The sequence below is a fragment of the Xenia sp. Carnegie-2017 genome, unplaced genomic scaffold (assembly GCF_021976095.1).
Source record: "Xenia sp. Carnegie-2017 unplaced genomic scaffold, XeniaSp_v1 HiC_scaffold_14, whole genome shotgun sequence".
In the NCBI taxonomy this organism is placed as follows: Eukaryota; Metazoa; Cnidaria; class Anthozoa; order Malacalcyonacea; family Xeniidae; genus Xenia; species Xenia sp. Carnegie-2017.
The window spans coordinates 2,567,724-2,586,647 of record NW_025813447.1 but is presented as its reverse complement, the minus strand read 5'-3'; the positions used below and the strand labels follow the sequence as shown (position 1 = coordinate 2,586,647).

Below are 18,924 nucleotides of genomic sequence, written 5' to 3'. Positions count from 1 at the left end.
TTGCAATGGTGCTGTTGCAATAAACAGTCTTTTGAAACGGAAACTGTTCATCACATTGACAAATGAAATACTTACCTTAACTCTAAACTCAAAAGAAATCTAACGTTTGTGTCGCAAACTCCTAGCTGTAAGTGAAAATGGAAAAATTATTCTTTCGTATCTGGTGCAAAAAACATATTTGGGTCAAAGATACAAATCTAGTGGCTTTCAGTTTTCACAAATTACAATTTTTTGTGAATGTGCTCTTGAAGTGAGAATTGTGAGACCTATAGAACATGAATATTCATAAAGGAATACATGATCAGAAACACTACATTTATCTGTCAGGTTGTCTGCGAACAATGCTTTTCAGTTTCGCTCATGCTTTCCTTACACTTTTATGCCTAAGCTAAATATTACAGAAAACAAAGCAGTTCGCTAGAGTTCTGTAATGATTTTTAAAAACAAACGTCTCTTTGAAAAAACTTATGTGCAAAAAAATTGTCCATTTAAAGAGAAAAGTGGGAAAAGTTCGAAAGGCAATAATCAATGAGGTAATACAAGGCCTGATCCAGGATTTTATTCTAAGAAGTGCATGAATTTGAAAATACAATACGCCGTTATGACATTTTGCTAATAAATTATACTAGCTCAGTAAGACGTACGTACTCCTTGCAAGCCCTTCAGAACATCTCATTATAGACGTTTTTCTATGTTAATATTGTAGATCCTTGTTAAAGAAAGAGTGTAGAGTAAAGCAATAATTACGCAGCTATATAAGATGTTTCTTATGACCTAATTTTGAAATTCGAGTGTCAAAGGCATTGAAGAACGTTTTGAATTTATACCTATACAAATAGATTTATTGCAGAGAATAGGATTTTGGTCCCTATGAAAAGTCGCTCTAAGCTGCTTGTACAGATTTATTGTTGTATTGAGTTGCGTCCATTTGTCGAGCATTCCTACTTCCAAAGCTGTAGTCGTCGATGACAAATCCCTACCAAAGTATACTTTAATTATCATAAACAAAACATAAACGCAATTCGAATATTCTCTTATGAGAACATTCTCACCACACCGTCTGCTGTACACAACATCTTATTGCTAAGTTTTTCAAAATTCAAACTTATGTCTTTTTTCCTCAATTATGCTATTCATCATGTGAATTGTCAAACGCTTTCACAACTATCGCCTTCATCACACAATCAAATCGACTTCCTATTTCGGAGAGGTCAACATTCCTTTCATAAGGATGGAATTTTAAATCAACGATGAAGACAAAGTTCCAGTTAATAGGTTACGAAATAGCTCATAACAAGTAACTATAATGCAGCGGAAGGCAAGCCTTACATGTTTTTGTAGTTTGAAGGATAGCTGAAGGATATCTAAGAGGAAATACAATCTTGTTAAGACCTTTGTCTAGCACTACAAACAGTAACAATGTAAATTACTGGTGTTTTATGCGTTATGTAAGTTACAGCTGAAAATAAGAACCGAACGAATACATTCTTTGCACATTTGTTGTTTACGAAATCGAACAAAGAGCTTCCCATTTGATTCGTGTTTGTAAAGTATTCTTTCATAAATATAACTTACCAGAAACATACACGTAGTTTATTGCTTATCTATCATTTCAATTTTTCCCATTTTTAGAGTAATCATTTGTATAAATTGAAGGCTGTAGATCATCAGAAAATCAAATCATTATATGAAATACCTGTTGAGCGTCGTTGAGTATTGGATTGAGGTGCGTCGTATACCAGAAACTTCTACAGCGGAAGTAATATACCTCGACAAACAGTGTTTCCAGGAAACAAAGGCAGGAAGGGCATATCTGATGTCCAGGGAAAGCAATTTAGTTCTCTCCAGCCACTCTCAAGTTTTAAGCGAATACATGGTCCGAGTTTTTTTGGTAGGGTCAATGCGTTCTTCGAGGGAAAAATGTGTTTATCACCAATTTGCACCTTTATTGCGATGCCGAGACAACTCTGCCAACTGAGCCCATGTAATTGACTACTTGTTCCCTGAAACTTACAAATAACTGCACTTATTCTTCTTAGGTATTTACTTTGCGTAAAGCTTTGATAGCATAATATGTGGTATCCGTAATCTACTGAAAACAAACCGTCTCTACACAAATCGATGATCGAAATAATTTCGTCATTGCGAATTTTGCAACGTTGTACAAGTTGTATTTTATAGTTATAGGGGTTTCGCTGAACATTATTGTCGGTTGAGTATCTTTTGGAACAGCTTAAAATAAAATTGTATTTTTAGGTCTTTTTGGAGGTGAAATGTTCACATCAACTTCAAAAGATATAAGTTTTTTGCCTATTTGATAATTGCCAACAAAAAGGATCGTAGTATTTTAGGACGAAATATTTTCTCTTAATTATTTTACTTGTAGACACCGCTACTCCAAATTCTGCTGGCTCAATTCTTCCCGCGAAATTTTTAAAACAAAATGGCGGAATGTTAAAAGTATTTGTAGCTGGTAGACAGTGGCGTAGCTAGGAAAAATAGTCACTCCCGCCAATCCATCTCGCGCCGGAGGCGCGACCCAACTAGGGGGTCCGGGGGCATGCTCCCCCGGAAAATTTTGAAATCCAGAGCCTTGGAAACAGCATTTCCTGCGATTTCGAGGGCGAATTATTTGTTGTACAATAATTTATAAAAACCCATTTTTGTTAGCTGCATTCTTAATGTGGCAATCGTTGAAACTGCAACTAGTTAAAAAGGTACTAAAGGTGGCTCAGAGAAACGTTACGCAGGAGACAATTGTCCCCTAAAACATAATTTACTCATCACTGCCCTGCATAAACAGAAGAAATTTGTATTAGCACAAAAATAATATAGTATACGACACTTCTAAAGTGCATAGAGAGAGATTTTTCTTAGCATTCTACTTGTTAGTTTAAACTTGTTTAGATTAGGGCAAGTAGACAGGGATGGCTTTATTCTTTAAAGTTATGCTTAATTTTCTCAATGAAGTACCATGTATTATACGAACAAATATCAAACACATACTATACTCATCATTTATAAAGAAAGGCCAGCCTCCTGGGTTTTTCTACAAATTTTCAACCACCTCGTTATGCAACACCTCTGATTCCTCTCTTTTCAATGATATCTTTGTGAATAGATATTCTACACAAAGAGCTAAGCCGACCTTGACCCATTCTATTTCTTAAATAGCTTTTACCCTTTTAAGCAAGAAGAACGACCTCTCTACTGAAGCACTTGCCACTGCCAACACACCATTCAATTTTAACAAATTTACCACTTGACCTAAACTCGACTGGAGATTAAATTTGAAGATGTATTTAAGAACCTCATTACTGCACTCTTTGTGAAAGTCCTTGTCGTTGTAAATGAAGGAAAGTTGACTCTCCCAAGTTTGGATGTCAAAAGAGGACTATACTTATCTTTGAGAAGATTGATCTTCTCCTGTGGAACTATGCCCTTCCATGTAGTAAATAGTTTAGGATTTACAAGGTCTAAAACTCGAACTGATTAATATCTTGAAATCGTTCACTTAACATGCCTTTAATGGAATCAATAATCTCAAAATAAAGCTGTTTGTAATTGTTCTACTATCTGCTCTGGTTGCTGGTGGGCCTACTTTTCTAGTGCAGTTTGGTAAAACTCGGTGAAAGCTTGATCTGTAGTGACACAATAAACTGCTTGAAATTGTCAATCTTGCTTATGCCATAGTTAAAATGGGTTTCCTATTTTGAAGAATGGAATACAAAATTGTGGACTGTTCTAAAATCCTGTAAAAAACACACACTAGAAAACAAAAGAGAAAGCTATCAAGATAATGCAGTAAGCCACTTATTTTACTTAATGACTCATCATCCCACCCAGCTGGTTGTTCAAGTAACCTCAAAAATATCTAAAAGTTTTCATAGTTTTGTGCAATACATTGATTAATCTAGAGCGATAATACCATCTTGTTTCACCCAGGAAACTCAAGGTTGTTAGATGTGAGAAAAGCTTTTCTTTTGGGGCATTGCTTGTAAATGTGCTGAATGTAGCTATATTAATAAAAAGATTTTAACAGGAGAAATTGATTATTATGACTGGCATTACACCAGGATCAACTTTATTTCTTCACAATGAAGAAAGTGAACGACCATAGCTATTGTATCAAAAAGCGCTTCCCCAAGTATTTTAACCTTTGTGGTTAAATCAACTGCTTTACAAGACTCTTATGTTCATAGTGAAAATGGCGCTTTGGTTCTGTTAAAGAAAGACAAATCCTAATTGCCTCTCCAACCCTGACTTGCTTTGTCAAACAGTGCAATAACACTTAGCTGTTTGGTGACATCAGATGCTTCATCAACCTGAATACTCATAAATGTGCAATCATTTATTTCCATCTGATTTCAGCTCATCATATTTAGGGAAATCCCAACTAAATAAAAATTGAGGGAACTTCCCTTCTGAACCAAAATCCTCGGCAACATATGGCAGCATTTTGTACTTCAAATAAAAAATAGCAAATATATATAAGATTTGTCCAATAGTGACAACATGGAAATGTGATTCAACTAATCCTCCTTTTTGTATTGTTTTACAATTATATGTGCACGTATTATTGCCAATGTTTTCGCCAGCTATGAAATAATACGATGACAATGACAAGAATAGGTTTTCTCATTTCAATGACAACTTAAGGCTTTGGAAGAAAAGATGTGCTAATCAAACGTTGTTGAATAGATCTTCGATTTTTTATACCATAAATTACAATAAAATATTACAAGATCATAAAATTACATTTTATATTTTACAAATCATGCATATAACAAACTAGTAATCAACTTTTATACACACTTTCAACTGAAATATTTTCATGAAACGTTATTTGAGGTACTAAATCATGCAATTATTTAGAATTCGAAAATCTTAGTGAAAATTACATTGCAAATTTTAGCAAACTTAAAGTTTACATGAAGCTATGTTTTGCTTATTTTAATGCGTAAATAACACAGCTGTGTAGCTTTATCACGGTTCAATGTTTGAAAACAGAGGGTGAAAACCACAGTGAAGTACAATGACAAATAATTATACACCATTTTGGCTAAAGTATTATACACATTTCTTTCCAGTCCGATCTTCCATTTCTCTTAGAGACATGACCATTCCCTCTAGTATTAACACTTCGTAGCTCAAGTGACATTGCTCAATATTGTAAATTGTAGGCTACAGGAACATCATAACTGGGATGACCCCCTGTTTTTCAATGGTCCATCTCTAAAATCTTTAGCGCTAGTCAAGCTTATGCAAATCTTCCAGTTTCTCCTTCAACAAACAGTGTTGTGATTCGAGTTTTGCAATAGACTCGTAGAAAACGCTCTCTGTTCCTGGAAATAAGCACATCCATAGGCCACCCGCGACCAGGGTAAACCCACCAAACTGCAACAGGTCCAATGACGAATGACTGGATTCCTGATATCGCTTGAACAGAAAATAAGCAGTGAACGCCCAATCTGCGCCACGCATACCACGCAAACTCCATTTAATGGTTTTCATTTTACCAGCAAGCTCATAAATAGCTTTTTCTGCCCCGTTCAATCGCCGGCTACACAAATCAATCTTCGTTTTTGCTTCCCTAACGATGTTGTCAAACTGCATGGCCATTAGGAAATCGACGCTTTCACTATCCAACATTTCTTTAAGCAACCTGCTCGCATCTGCGACTAATCTCACAATGGAATCCTGGTGGTCTTTGACATCTTCCAAACACTGCACTATGTATTGACGCTTTCCTGGAAACGGATCTAGATCGTTTGTCAGAAATGCGCTTGCTATTTCCATTATCACGAAGATTTGAGCGTTGTTCCCGATCTCTGAATAATTAATGGCAAAGGTACTGATGAGAAATAGATGGAAAATGGTTCAACAACATGGGTTTAAAAATTCTTAAATCTACTTAGTTAAACTGCACCAAACATTAAAGATCTGTGGATACACACTGGTTGCATTCAGCCAGTCAGAATGTGATGTTCAAAAAGTTAATTGCCTACACAGTTGGAATACTTCAAAATACAATATAGGTTTTCCCTAACAAAGCAATTTTAACGTTCATTGTGACATAAAATCGTTGCGTTTTAAAACTTTCTCGGTTTCTCCTTTGTACATTTTGTCTTATTTAATTTTAGCCAAAGGGTAATTCAGGTTCATTCCATATTTGGAAGTTAAGTTGGCAACATACGAACTTGTTCCAAAGCCATCATCTGAGAATCATAATATGAACCCTACAACGAACTTATGAACCCTACTACGAACTTAAGGATTTATAATACGAACTTGGCAACCATGCTTTCAGAAGCCAAGTCCAGCCGACCAATTTAAAAAAGCAAAGGAAGAAGCAGATGCCGAAGAAAATCGCCATCTCGAAATCGAATATTTTTGTCAAAACAAGAGACGTAACAAGTGGTAATTTTTTAACGTGAAATACTTCTTCTGACAAAATGAAACATAATACGATGCACAAATGATATATATACGTGTATAAATACAAATATACACGTAGTACGATAATGTAAGGACGTGATGTGAACGTTGTTTTGTTTGTTTACATTCCTTACAACGTAAAGAACAAGTGTAAATTCTACCCACCTGTTAAATTATACAGTCCTCTCAATATTTGCTCTCGCTTCTTTGCATCCATTTTCATATTTTGACCTTTGTGCTCAAGCCATTCAAGAGTCACGTCAATAGCTTCTATAAATTGTGACAACCAGCCTGTTTGATTCGACCTTTCTTTCATTTTGGTGGCGTTCGACTTCGGGAGTCGAGAACAACTTGTCCCCAATACTCCCCAAAAGACGACCTAATTCCGCGGCACTTTTAATTTCGTCACTGTAAGCAGTCGCGGCCATACTTGCGTTTTCATCCCCAAGTTTAAGCAGTTGGTTTGTTGATAGCTGTCTGGCTGCCATTATAGTAAAAGGAATAATATTGAAACAAAATTTGTTATGTAAGTCTTGTTGTGTCCGATGTTTTGATTGTGTTATGATTGTCGAGAAGTCCCGTTTGTGGCTTTTATAAGCTCCGATGACGTAACCTTATTCAGCAAAACAGACAATCAATTTTATATATTTAGCTTTTGCATTTACTGAAAACGTAATCAAGTCACATATTTTCTAAAAAAGGTATTATTTTGGGGAAATACCCTTCGTTGTGAGGGGTTTCCCAAGTTGCTTTTCCATGGAGGGGTTATATTTCTGCTCAAATTCTTGTGTTCTTATTTGGGAAACTACCTCTGTTATGCGGAAATTTCCCAGTCGCGTTTCGGCTGTAGCATGCAAATATTCTCTCATCATCAAGCAGCGGCATCATGTTGTACGCATTGCTATTAAATTTAAAAATCTTAAAACGCCGTTTAGAATAGCGACTGTAGTATCGCGTACGATCGTTGAACGAAATATATAACCGAAAAACTACCTTTGATAAGCATACAGACTGCATACCTGTATTTGCATGAAGCCAGACGGTAAAGTCACGCATGGAACGTGCGTGGAAAGACTGGGATTAATTAAATGACGGCTTCAAATTTTCACGAGAAGTAGCCTTCCAGTAATATTCAGTTCAATCCACAGACATTGTTTCCTTTACTCTGGTATTGCTGATTAAAAAGAGAGACAGCACAGGAAAAAGAAATCTTGAACGTGATTGTTATTTGTTATGAAACGAGGCCTTGATCATAGACAGAAGATGGAAGACTAAAGAAGCAAGCAAAAAGTAAAAAGTCAGGAAAGAAATGGACAATTTGTATGTAAAGTGTAGGCCGAATCTGCATCACTATTGATTATTCCAGTTTCTCTTTCAAAACAGCGTTGTGCTTCGAATTTTGCAATGGAATCTTAGAAAACGCTCTTTGTGCCTGAAAACAAGCACATACACAGGACAAATGCGACCAAGGTAAGCCCAGCAAAAGCAAAGTTTCACTCAGTGTAGACTGGTTCAATTCCATATATCGCTTGTAGAGGACATAAGTAGTGAACGTCTAACCTGAAAGAATAGAAATTGAAATTTGAGTACTCAGTAAGTTATTTCTTTGTAATGACTTTAGTTTATCTACCAATCACAAATTTTTAAAGGGATTAATGTAGAAGCAAACGCGATACAGGCCTTGAATGCAAGTAAGGTATAAATACAATTAGAAGGCTAAAAATTCTAACGTGCTATACGTATGCCATGTGACACTCATCTTACTGGGTTCATTTAACTGCCCCGTCTAATCGCCGGCTGCACAAAGGAAATAGATGTGGAAAGCAGATTCTTCATCAATCCTCGTCGACTTTGCTCGAAGCAAGGGACTACATGAATTCCAATTGACACAAAATTTTCATTATTGTTATTGATTTTCGAAGTTTTTATAAAGTTTTTATAAACGTCTTGCATATTATTTATTCTATAGATTAAATATATATTACTTTAACTCGCTTCGTGAAAAGCTATCCTTATGTAAGAAATGCGTACCAGTTTTTCTATATATCGCTTCAGATGTGTTACAGTTCCAAACTCCAGGGGCGGATCTAGGATTTTTCAAACATCAGTCATAAAACGTCGGAGGCGCTCCGCACCTGGGGGTCTGAGGCATTCTCCCTGAGAAATTTTGAATTTCAGAGTCTTGAAAATGCCATTTTCAGCGTTTTAGAGCAATACAAAATGTATTTTGTGGGCATCGTTTTGCGTAAAACAACACATTTTCTTACTTTTTTTCAAAAAAAATAAAGTGAACAATACTTGAATGTTTTGCCAAATATTTAGGCTCATTATCATGCCAAATATATGGCTCATTAGCATGTCTAGGAACGTAAATTTATTTTACAATAATGCTATTCAAAAACAGATATATTCTTTAAAATTTCTACCAAGTTGTCAGGCATAGACCCCCTAGAGACCCCCATTCAAACCTCTATGTAATAAGTTAAGTTAGAAATTTGGTACTACAAGTGACAGTTCATAGATATAGAAAAGCTCAGACTTCAAACCATGCAAGTTTATTGTAACTCTTTACCCATCTCCACATCAGTGCCAGCAAATTCACCCTTTGAGAAAAACTCAAAATTTTTTTCTGCCAAAGATTAAGCAAAAATTATCAGAGTGAAAATTTGCAGTTAAGGCTTAATGCCATAAATGTTTATTAGGCATTTCACTAGACTATTATCTTCTGCAAGGTGTGCTATATAGCAATCACTAGTAGCATTGTATTATCAAATACAAACAGAATGTAACCAACATGTCTTTAATTATATAATTACATGAATGTTAAAAATGGTTTATGTGTCATGCTTACTGGTTATGATAAATATCTTTTCATATGATCAAAGCTTGTTTAAATGTAAAACTAAAATAATTTAGTTTAGAAATTATAATGATCATCAGAAAAATTACCTAGTGATCATGAAAAATACTTTGCTGTTTTGCCAAATTTCAAGGTTTATCTGCATACATAGGAAGACATTTTTACTTTATAGAAAATGCTTTTCATACATCAATAGCCCTTTGGAATTTATGGCAACAATCTGGTATGAGCCGTAGATTAACACACCTTTACATCTCTACATGAGGTGTTCAGTTAGAAAAGGGGACGATATGTGACATGGGACAACATTTCATGTATGTGAAATACTCAGGTTTAATACCATTCCAGTCAAATTGTCAAAATAAAAAGCTTCATGGATCATAAGACTCAAAATCACAGGTTATAGTAAACAGCTTCTCATGTAATCAATGTTAGTTTTCTCAAATCTTAAACAATATGTAGTATAACTGTCCAATGATTGAATGATCAATGATCATAAACTGAAAAGCCCCAAACATTTGTTTATGATAAAGTAAATAATAGTATGGCACCTTATGGCTACAGATTTTTTGTCCATTGAAATATATTTGCAGAAATGTAGGATTTCGCTGCCATATAACGGCCACGATTCACCAAGCATTAAAGAAATCATAGCTAAAAGTCCTTCGGCAACAACAATTTTAGAAGCATCAATCTGCTTACCATACGCCATATTAACATAAATCGCATCACACACTCGCATAAATTGACTTTGATATATTGCATTCATGCATACACTTCACTTGTCCTTTACTTACGATTTTGGATGTAAATTTCTGCTGATAAAACTCAAAACAATGTTGGCTTTCTTTTGAACATCAATGACTGAAATGTCGCTCGCGAGATCGTCTTTGCCAAGCATTTACAATTCATCCATAAATTTTTCACCCTCTTGAAAAAATTCCCAGTTTGGAAAGCAGCATTCATGTCAACATATGAATTTGTAAAAGATTTCCATAAATTCCATCTGATTGTAGTTTAGTTTCTATCATGCTTCTGAAAATTACTATGAATGATCAAACATTCAATTCAGACATTGTGCTTGACTATGTTAGTTCAGTTGGCTATCAGTCGAAATCGGTCAAACCAATCACAGTAAGACAAAAATTCAAATGAACCAATTGTAAGATAGCAATTGGACTCCCTTATAGGTCCGGCCACCCCTATTATCGGTCGAGATTATTCCAGACTGTCCACTGATCTGGCCATTGACCAATAAAATAGCGTTTCTGGCGTTCATAGACTCCTTTATAAGTCGAACCAGTCAAGCCACCCCGCTTATCAGTCGGTTATTCCCATTGAGCTCTATAACTCAATAACCAGATTGAGTTCTATTATAGAACTCAATGGTTATTCCAGGTCAATTAAAATTCAACTGATCTGGTTACCAAGGAGATATTCATTGCATTAGTCATTAGTTTTCAATAATAAATAATGCTGGATTTTTATCACGAAGTAAATGCGATAATAAAGTAAGAATAATTAATGATTTTTAATTAATATGAATAGGTAATTTTTGAATTTCAAACATCAGTCGCGCGACGGATTTGACATACTCTAGATCCGCCCCTGCCAAACTCCTGCACCAATCTCCCGAAGTTTACAAGTTCGACAACTTTGAATTGATAAAATTTGAAAGTTTTTGCTTATATCGGATGCTGGAAAGCGACGAATGATGTAGAAAGTAAATATTTTTTAGGCCATGTCATCTCGACATACGAACCGACGCAAAAGGCGTCGAAGTCGTTCAAGATCATCAATTTCTGATCAAAAAGACAGCGCAAAAAGATATCGTGAGCGTGATGGTGGTGAAGACAGAAGGCCTGGGTCTAGGAGAGAGGATAATAGACGAAAGGAGACAAGAAGAAATACTAAAAATCATGAGAGGAATAGACAGGAGTATGAAAAACAACGTGAAACGAAACATCAAAATCACAAGTATGTTATTGATAGTATTTTAGTACAATTCCAATGCATTACTTAATTCCATCTTGAACATCAACTGATGAAATTGGTTTCATTCAATAGTTTGTATTATTTATTATACATTTTCATTGATATTTCTTTCAGTTTGAATGTAAATGACAGTGAAGAACAAGCTAGTCCTAATAAAGAATAGCCCAATTTCAAGCTATCAGGAAAGCTTACCGAATATAAAACACGTATAAGGTAGGTTAACATATATACTTAGTACTGATAACCAGCTCAAATATTCGGATGCGTGTGGACGAAAGGCTTATCCGCAATTTTTTTGTTGCAGATACGAAACTATCCGTATACGTGTAAACGGGGCCTTCGTCCTCGTTTGGATTGCAAATTTGCCATTTATAGGTTCCTTGGGGATCGATTATTGCTGAATTATGCAAATTATAAAATGTCAACTGATTTCAAAGATGACCACTTTGATACACCGTGTAGATTTTGACATTAACTCCGGGCTAACAACAAAATGTTTTTGAATGTCGTTCATTTTACTGTTTTATTCTCCAGACTACTCGTTCCTTTGTCAATTCTTCTATTCACCAGCCTTTCTATTGTCACGCGTTCTTTTGTCAACTGGTTGCATTCGACGCCCGATGCATTGTCCAAAGTCTGACACCACCTAAATAAAATACAAGGGCTGTCACAATTAATATGAACTTTGGATGCGACAATAAAAGGGCTGAAGCATGCTGGTCAACCGGTGAATTTGGACACAAAAAATAGGACCAAATATTGAGAGGACTGTATAATTTAACAAGTTGGTAAAATTTGACTTGCCGTATTTTGTAGGCTGTTAGAAAGCCGATTGCGATGAGCATCGAGAACAGACAACGAGAACAGACGAGCACATACTTTAGGGAAACAATTACGTAATTGCAAGAAATCATCTCTCAATGTCTACGTGAGTACCTTGGTTGCAACACTAAAAAGTTCAAGACTTTATATATAAGTACAAGCTTCGTAGGTGATCACAAACATCTCGTCTGAGCGAGTAATACATTAAACTTTGATGCACCGTATTTGTATTTAGTTCAATACTAGAGACACTAAGGAGTGAACGGTGTATCATAGTCTTCACTAAACGTTCAAAAAACAAGATGTAGTAGTTATCTCAAACAAATGGCACCTCATATTCATATTGTTGGAATATAACAGCTGAAACTCAAAAATACTAAAAAGTAGGCAGGACTTCAAGACAGCACATAAATTAAGCGATCAGTATCCAAAATGTTACGACAATTAGTGGGCCTGTTAAGTCTTAACTTAAGAGAAGTGTCAAAGGAAGATCGAGACAGAAATTTGATTTTGTAGCATTTTACACAAAATTATTATCATTGTTGTCGTTGAACTTATTTTTATTATTACGAAAACGAATGACTTTGGGGCTTCACTAATGATGTTTTTATAAAGCTTATTAACATCTCGTATAGTTTTTATGTATGTTGAATTAAAACTGTGTTCATGCATTGTTACAACATGCACGTATTGCGTATCGTTTTTTTTTCACTCGCAACCCAGATGCTCGATCCGCCATGACTTTATCATTCCACATTTTAACCAGACACACATTCAGCTGGGCTAATCGAGGACAGTGTTTGGTATTTGCGTACTATAATAGTTACCAAAGAGCAGAACGAAGTTTACGGCAATGCAATCTCGAATATATTACTTACATATAAATCGTGTTTCATTATACTTGTCATTAGTGTCACACGCACATGAAACAATCTATGAAAGATTTTGATTAGTTAAAGAACTTTGTGTCAGCCACGTAATTTATATAATCTCGCGACAGTGCAGGAGAGCCCGAATATTAAACTTGCGTTTAACTTAAGGTACGTTTACACACAACGATTTGTCGGGCCGACACTGATGCCACATTATGTGTTCATGCCATATTTGGAAAGACTCAAAATGGAATGAAAATCTGTAACAAACTACAGATTTGTTCTATTGAGTTCTATAAGACATGGAGGGAAAAGGGTCTGGACCCGGTTGTCAAAACATGGTGGTAATGGCGGATTTTGGTGGTCAAAACTTCCACCTTAAGAATTTTTTCAATATTCACTCCCTCCTGATTTCTAATACTGTTTAAATGAATGATAACAAGCGAAAAAGCAATTACGATACTGACAGCATATCATGTGAAAATAATGCTTCAGCATTGCGTGAAAAACACAGTACACACACATCAAGAAAGTCGACGGCTGAGAAACGCATATTTTGGCTGTAACATTTAAGTTATTTCATGAAATTTTAACCTTTTAAAATTAAAAATCAAACGGCATTAGTAGACTTGTCAATCTCGTCAAACTTATTCATTATTTCATGCTTCTGTGTGTTTGACTGTTTGTAAACAGTTTGGTGCTAATATTTTTCTTGCTCAATTGGATAAATCACTGTTAAAATGTTCCTAAGGAAGCGAGAAAATGTTTGATTCAGTACTACGACATAAGTCAACTGAAAATTTTCCATGGATAAGTATCACAAGTGTATTGTCATTACCTGATAAATCTACTGAAAATTCATAAAAAAAGTATGTTGAACTAGAAGAGCTACAAAAAGGAAAAAACTCAAAACACCATGATGATACTGTTGGTTGGAAATTTGTAATTTGTAAACTGCTTGGCAGAATCTTGGATCTATTACTGAACAGAACTACATTAATTTTTCATTGAAATTACAAACTTGGAAACTAGTTTGGAAACTAGGAAAGTGCATTGGTTTCTCTGACAAAAACACTCTGTCTATTGCTGCATAAAGGCAAAGTAGTTAATTGACAGTGTAGGTGAAGAAATTTAGCAAGTTCTATAGATATTATTGTGCAAATTTTACAGTTTTGCTTGAACAACTTACAGCTACCAATACTAATTATTTATTTGTACAAACTAACAATTGGGAATTAAATGATAAACAACTTAATAAATCTTTGTATTTTACATCAAGCCTTTGAATTTGTTCCTTTTATCTTTAGGCAAAAAACATATTAATGAAAGACTTACAAATCAAGTTTCACGAAAATAGTATTTTGTACAAAGAAACTAAACATAATTGGAAAGGTCACATGTTGAAGACAGATTTTGATCTTTTTGCTAGGTTGCTTGACCATGAGCAATTTAAATTTGTTTACAATTTGTTTAAAGAATGCTTTTTATTGATTTCTACTAATTCTTCATAAAACACAAAGAAGTTTTTTGTCATCTAACTTTGCTTCTTCTACATTCAACTTTATTGTAACCAATGCATCTGATGTGAATTTGTGGATCACCTGGAATCATACCACGTAACGATTTGGTGAAATGTGACAATAATATGTTTGATTTTTCATGCATATTAATAATATAATCACAAGTTACTGTGAAAAAAAATTTCAAGATAGAAACAAATCTTAGCACATTGTTCATTACACTTCTTTTATCTTGGTTTTGAAGTATTAACCTGTTTACTATAACAATAAATAATTCACTTACAGTAACGCTAAGTAGTACTTTAAAACTGTTTGCATAAATCCAACTTTCCAATCCCATTATAATTTTCTACACTATACAGTCAGTCAAATTGAGGAGGCAAACAGTTTAATAGTTATTTTTATTATGCGGCATATACCATAGTTCTCATTAATTTGCATTGCACTGCATTCAACTTCAACACAACTCTGTTGTAAACTTTCCTTCATCTTTAAAAAATAAATATGATCAATTTCTGCCCCATTTTTGGGAGGTAAACTGAATTCAAATCAGGAGAGTTTAGCTTGATCATGATACAAGATGGATGCAAAACTCGATAAAAATTGGCAGCTTCGCCACGTCTGGCAGCGATAAAGTGAAGAACAAACAAGACTAGACCAAAATAACTTTAAATTAAAACTTAATAGTAGAAACACTCTTCAAGTATCGTGTTAAAAACAAAATAGTAAAACTACTACTGTGCTACTTACCGGAGTCATGAAATGTTTCCTTTTCTGTCGCTATTTCAGCATCCGCAATCCACGGAAGTTGGCAGATTGTTTAATAAATAAAATTTTAAAAAAGTGTTTGTGTTAGGAAAATAAATAGTTTTAATATTTTCTATACTTGCAATGGTGGTGTTCAAATCAGGGTGGAAGACAAAATTTTATTTCATGAGCCCGCGTCTTTCCGCTGCCTTTGACCACCAAAATCCGCCATGTTTTTGACCACGGGCCGCGCGCTAATAATTTATAGTAATTTTGTTGACGTGTCCCTTCTAGGTCTTATAGAACTCAATGAGCGACAACGACAACAAACTTCCTCGTGCCATTCCCTTACACAGTCAAACTTCGTACTCGTTGTCGTTGTCGTACTCTTGCTAAATCTCTCTATTGATTTACTTTGCATAGAACAAGCAAAACAACTGGTCACAAATTTCTTGTCCAGTAATATTTATGCCATTGAATAACATTACCATCTGTTCTTCAACAATACTTCTGTCAAATTCAACAATCCATTGTAACACTTCTGCAAAAATGTTTCCCAACTTAATTAACACTTTAAGATGTCATTTATCCATTTTTCAATATGACAAATCCTAGAAAATAGTTGCTTTGATCAGTTTATTCTCCTAAATATTATGCAGGTTGCCTATGCATTTTTTGTTCACTGGTAGGAATGTCTATACACATTGATTTTTTTGAGCAAAATATGCAATGTAGAAAGTATACAAAAATTAGACATTACTTATAAAACTATACATAGTAGTCATGAAAATACCATTTGAGGCTTAGCAATATAAAAGTCATGCTTAATGGAGTGTTCTGCTTTATTATTATGTTGCAAAACTTGCGTACATTTAGTTCAAACGGTAATCCAGGAATGGGAAATAATGCAGAAATCTTTATTGTAACAAACACGAACAGTCCAAGTATAGTTTAGATTTATTAATGCGATTTAGTGATACATTGGCATCGGGAGAGTTCATTTCTACAACCACTAATTTGAAATTAGCCGTTTTAAAACGCTTATAATAACGTTACACTCATGATGATGGAAGTATAACTAATCCAATCTATTTCCAGGGAAACGTGATTAGGTCAAAACATAGTGGAGTGCTTTAAAGGTATTAAACTGGTATTAGTTTGTATGGGGTCGTCCATCGTGAAGGTGAGCTGGTTGCTTAAAAAAATGTTGCAAACTGAAGACGTTGGTCATTTAAAAGACAGGAAATTTGACAACATCGTCGGTCAGGCAAAATGCAGTGCCGAACTGTCTTTAAGGAAACCGGTAAATTTCCCAATGCATCCCTCACTTATATGCTCGTTGGTGTCCTTTTTTCAAAAAATACTTATGAGGAAACACTGGTAAATTTATTGACAAAAAAAAACAGAGAAAACGTAATATTGCTGCAATTCAAAATATTAAAATTATTTACAGTTTGAAACTAATTGATTAGCGTTTTTTCTTATTAAAATAATTTGTTTTACCGCAAAGTATTAGGCTCAAGCAACTGTCTTCGATTGGCCCAGTGCTTGGAGCATGGTGCAGTTTTCAAAAAAATGAAATGAGCAGAATCCTAATTTTGGTTTATTATTCATCCAATTTATTTATTTTTTTCTCTGTAATTCAGGTAGCCGTCAATAATTTATGCTTGATAGCACAAGGACTTCCATTCTTCCTCCCCCTGGGGAAGCAAATCGTTCTCTACGAGAATATATTAAGTCTCGAACCACAACATCGTGGGTTGAATGAGAAACTTGAAGATTTTGCAGAAAGTTTGATAAGCAATAAAGATTAAAAACGCTGCTGAGTTAGTCATCCTCTGATGGCACAGCGCCAATGAGGCCAATGAAATATTTGGCTAATCCTTGTGATTAAAAAATTATTTTCACAACATGCTATATTCGTTTATTTTCCAATGTTGTTGTTGGGTATATACACACAATACACGATGGCTTTTTTAAGAATAGGTATTCACCTTATTCACATTTCATACATGACCTACTTTAGGACTCAGACTAGGAATTCAGGATAGTTCAGCAAGTATGTGATAAGACATGAGCTCAGCCGTTTGAAGTTACACTCTCTATTTCCAAACAGAAATTTGCAAGTGGAGGTGTCAGAGATGCATAACATTGCCCCCATATCAGGCTTGAAGCCAGGAAAATATGTGCTAAAAAAGTTCGAGAAGAAAAAAATGGGGACATTAAGCAGCTGTTTAAATCAATTGAGGAGCACACAAGAAAAGCAGCGCAAATGAAAGCACTAGTTAGGAACTTTGCCAAAACATTAGCAAGCGAGGCTTCCATTGAGTATGGTCATGCTCTAAATTACACAAATGGAGGGCTTTATAGTGAGTTTGTAACATTGAAAAATTATGTAGAGGGTGAATTTCAAAAGTATGTGAGCAACACTGGTCAGGTTTGTGGGAGTTGTGAGGTAACACTGAAGGCAGAATCATTCTGTCACTATACCTATGAGAAGTCTGGACAACAGCTAATGGTTTTGGACATCCAGGGAGTAGATCATAGTTTGTTTGATCCAGAGGCTGCAATTTCAACTCTTATTGATGATATTGACAGGACAATTTTCTTTTGCTATGGCAACCTTTCGACAGATGCCATTGATAGGTTTAAGGTAGAGCATGTTTGCAACAAATTTTGCCTTATGCTTAAGCTCAAATAAATGTAGATAATATAGTTACGTTTTGACTGACATTTTAAATCAAGTTTGATTGACGGTAATAATGTTTTTGTTCAAATTTCTTGATCAAGTTCAGTTTTCAAATACGATTTTAATAAAGCGAGTTTCTATTGTGTCTTAAAAAATATTCACATCAACATGACTCTTTAAGTATAAATAAGCTTCCTTAGCATCACTGGGATTAATTTCATGTATTTGGGGCAAATTCTTCTTACACTCTTCACCAACAGCTGGTCTTAAATAATCATCATTGTCTTCCAAAACATTTGATAACTCAGAAACCTCAAGCAGTTGTTCTTCTGTAATATCAATTCCACATTGTTCACCACCATACTTTTCTGGAAAATGGAATATGTGTTCTTGAATTCCTGCTGGCAGTTCTACTACTGTGAAATTGGCACCACATGAGGCACCACATTCAACACAACATTCATCACAACATTCATCACCACACTCAACTAAAATTTATCATTCAAAATGATAAATTGAAAATCGTCTTTAAAACACGTTTTCCATCAAATACAACAGTAAAAACAATTCTTAACTGTTTAATACTCTTTTACTGTCCTTAACCATCACAAAAAATGTATAAAAGTCGAGAAATTTAAGAAAACACTAAGCTTTATATTACAGTGTACTTTCCATTTCTCTTAATTAGCGTATAATTTAAAAACTGTATGACGTAACCGTATGACGTTACCTGCACTTAAATCTTGCCTTATGACTTTAATATAAAACTTAGAATATAAAATAATAAAAATATAAATAGTATAAAATAATATAAAATAAGCTATCATGGCTTAATTGCCATCAGGTTGTAAGGGCAGACAGAAAATTATTTTCTGCGGGGTGAACAACCGCAGAAAATAATTGGCGAAAATCCCTGTGATTTACAATGGCAAGGGGGCGATTCCTAAGATGAAAAATAAAAATAATCTTAATTTGATCAGT

At 34.7% G+C, this 18,924-nt stretch overlaps 1 protein-coding gene across 1 annotated transcript; it reads right to left on the bottom strand.

Moving 5' to 3' along the window:
* Window positions 1–5,250: 5,250 nt before the first annotated feature.
* On the bottom strand, window positions 5,251–6,754 carry LOC124434210. Its single transcript, XM_046984092.1, has 2 exons — window positions 6,604–6,754; window positions 5,251–5,831 (listed from the first exon to the last, which is right to left on the bottom strand). Exons 1-2 carry the CDS (start codon window positions 6,752–6,754, stop codon window positions 5,251–5,253), a joined length of 732 nt encoding a protein of 243 aa, XP_046840048.1.
* Between the last annotated feature and the right edge of the window lie 12,170 nt (window positions 6,755–18,924).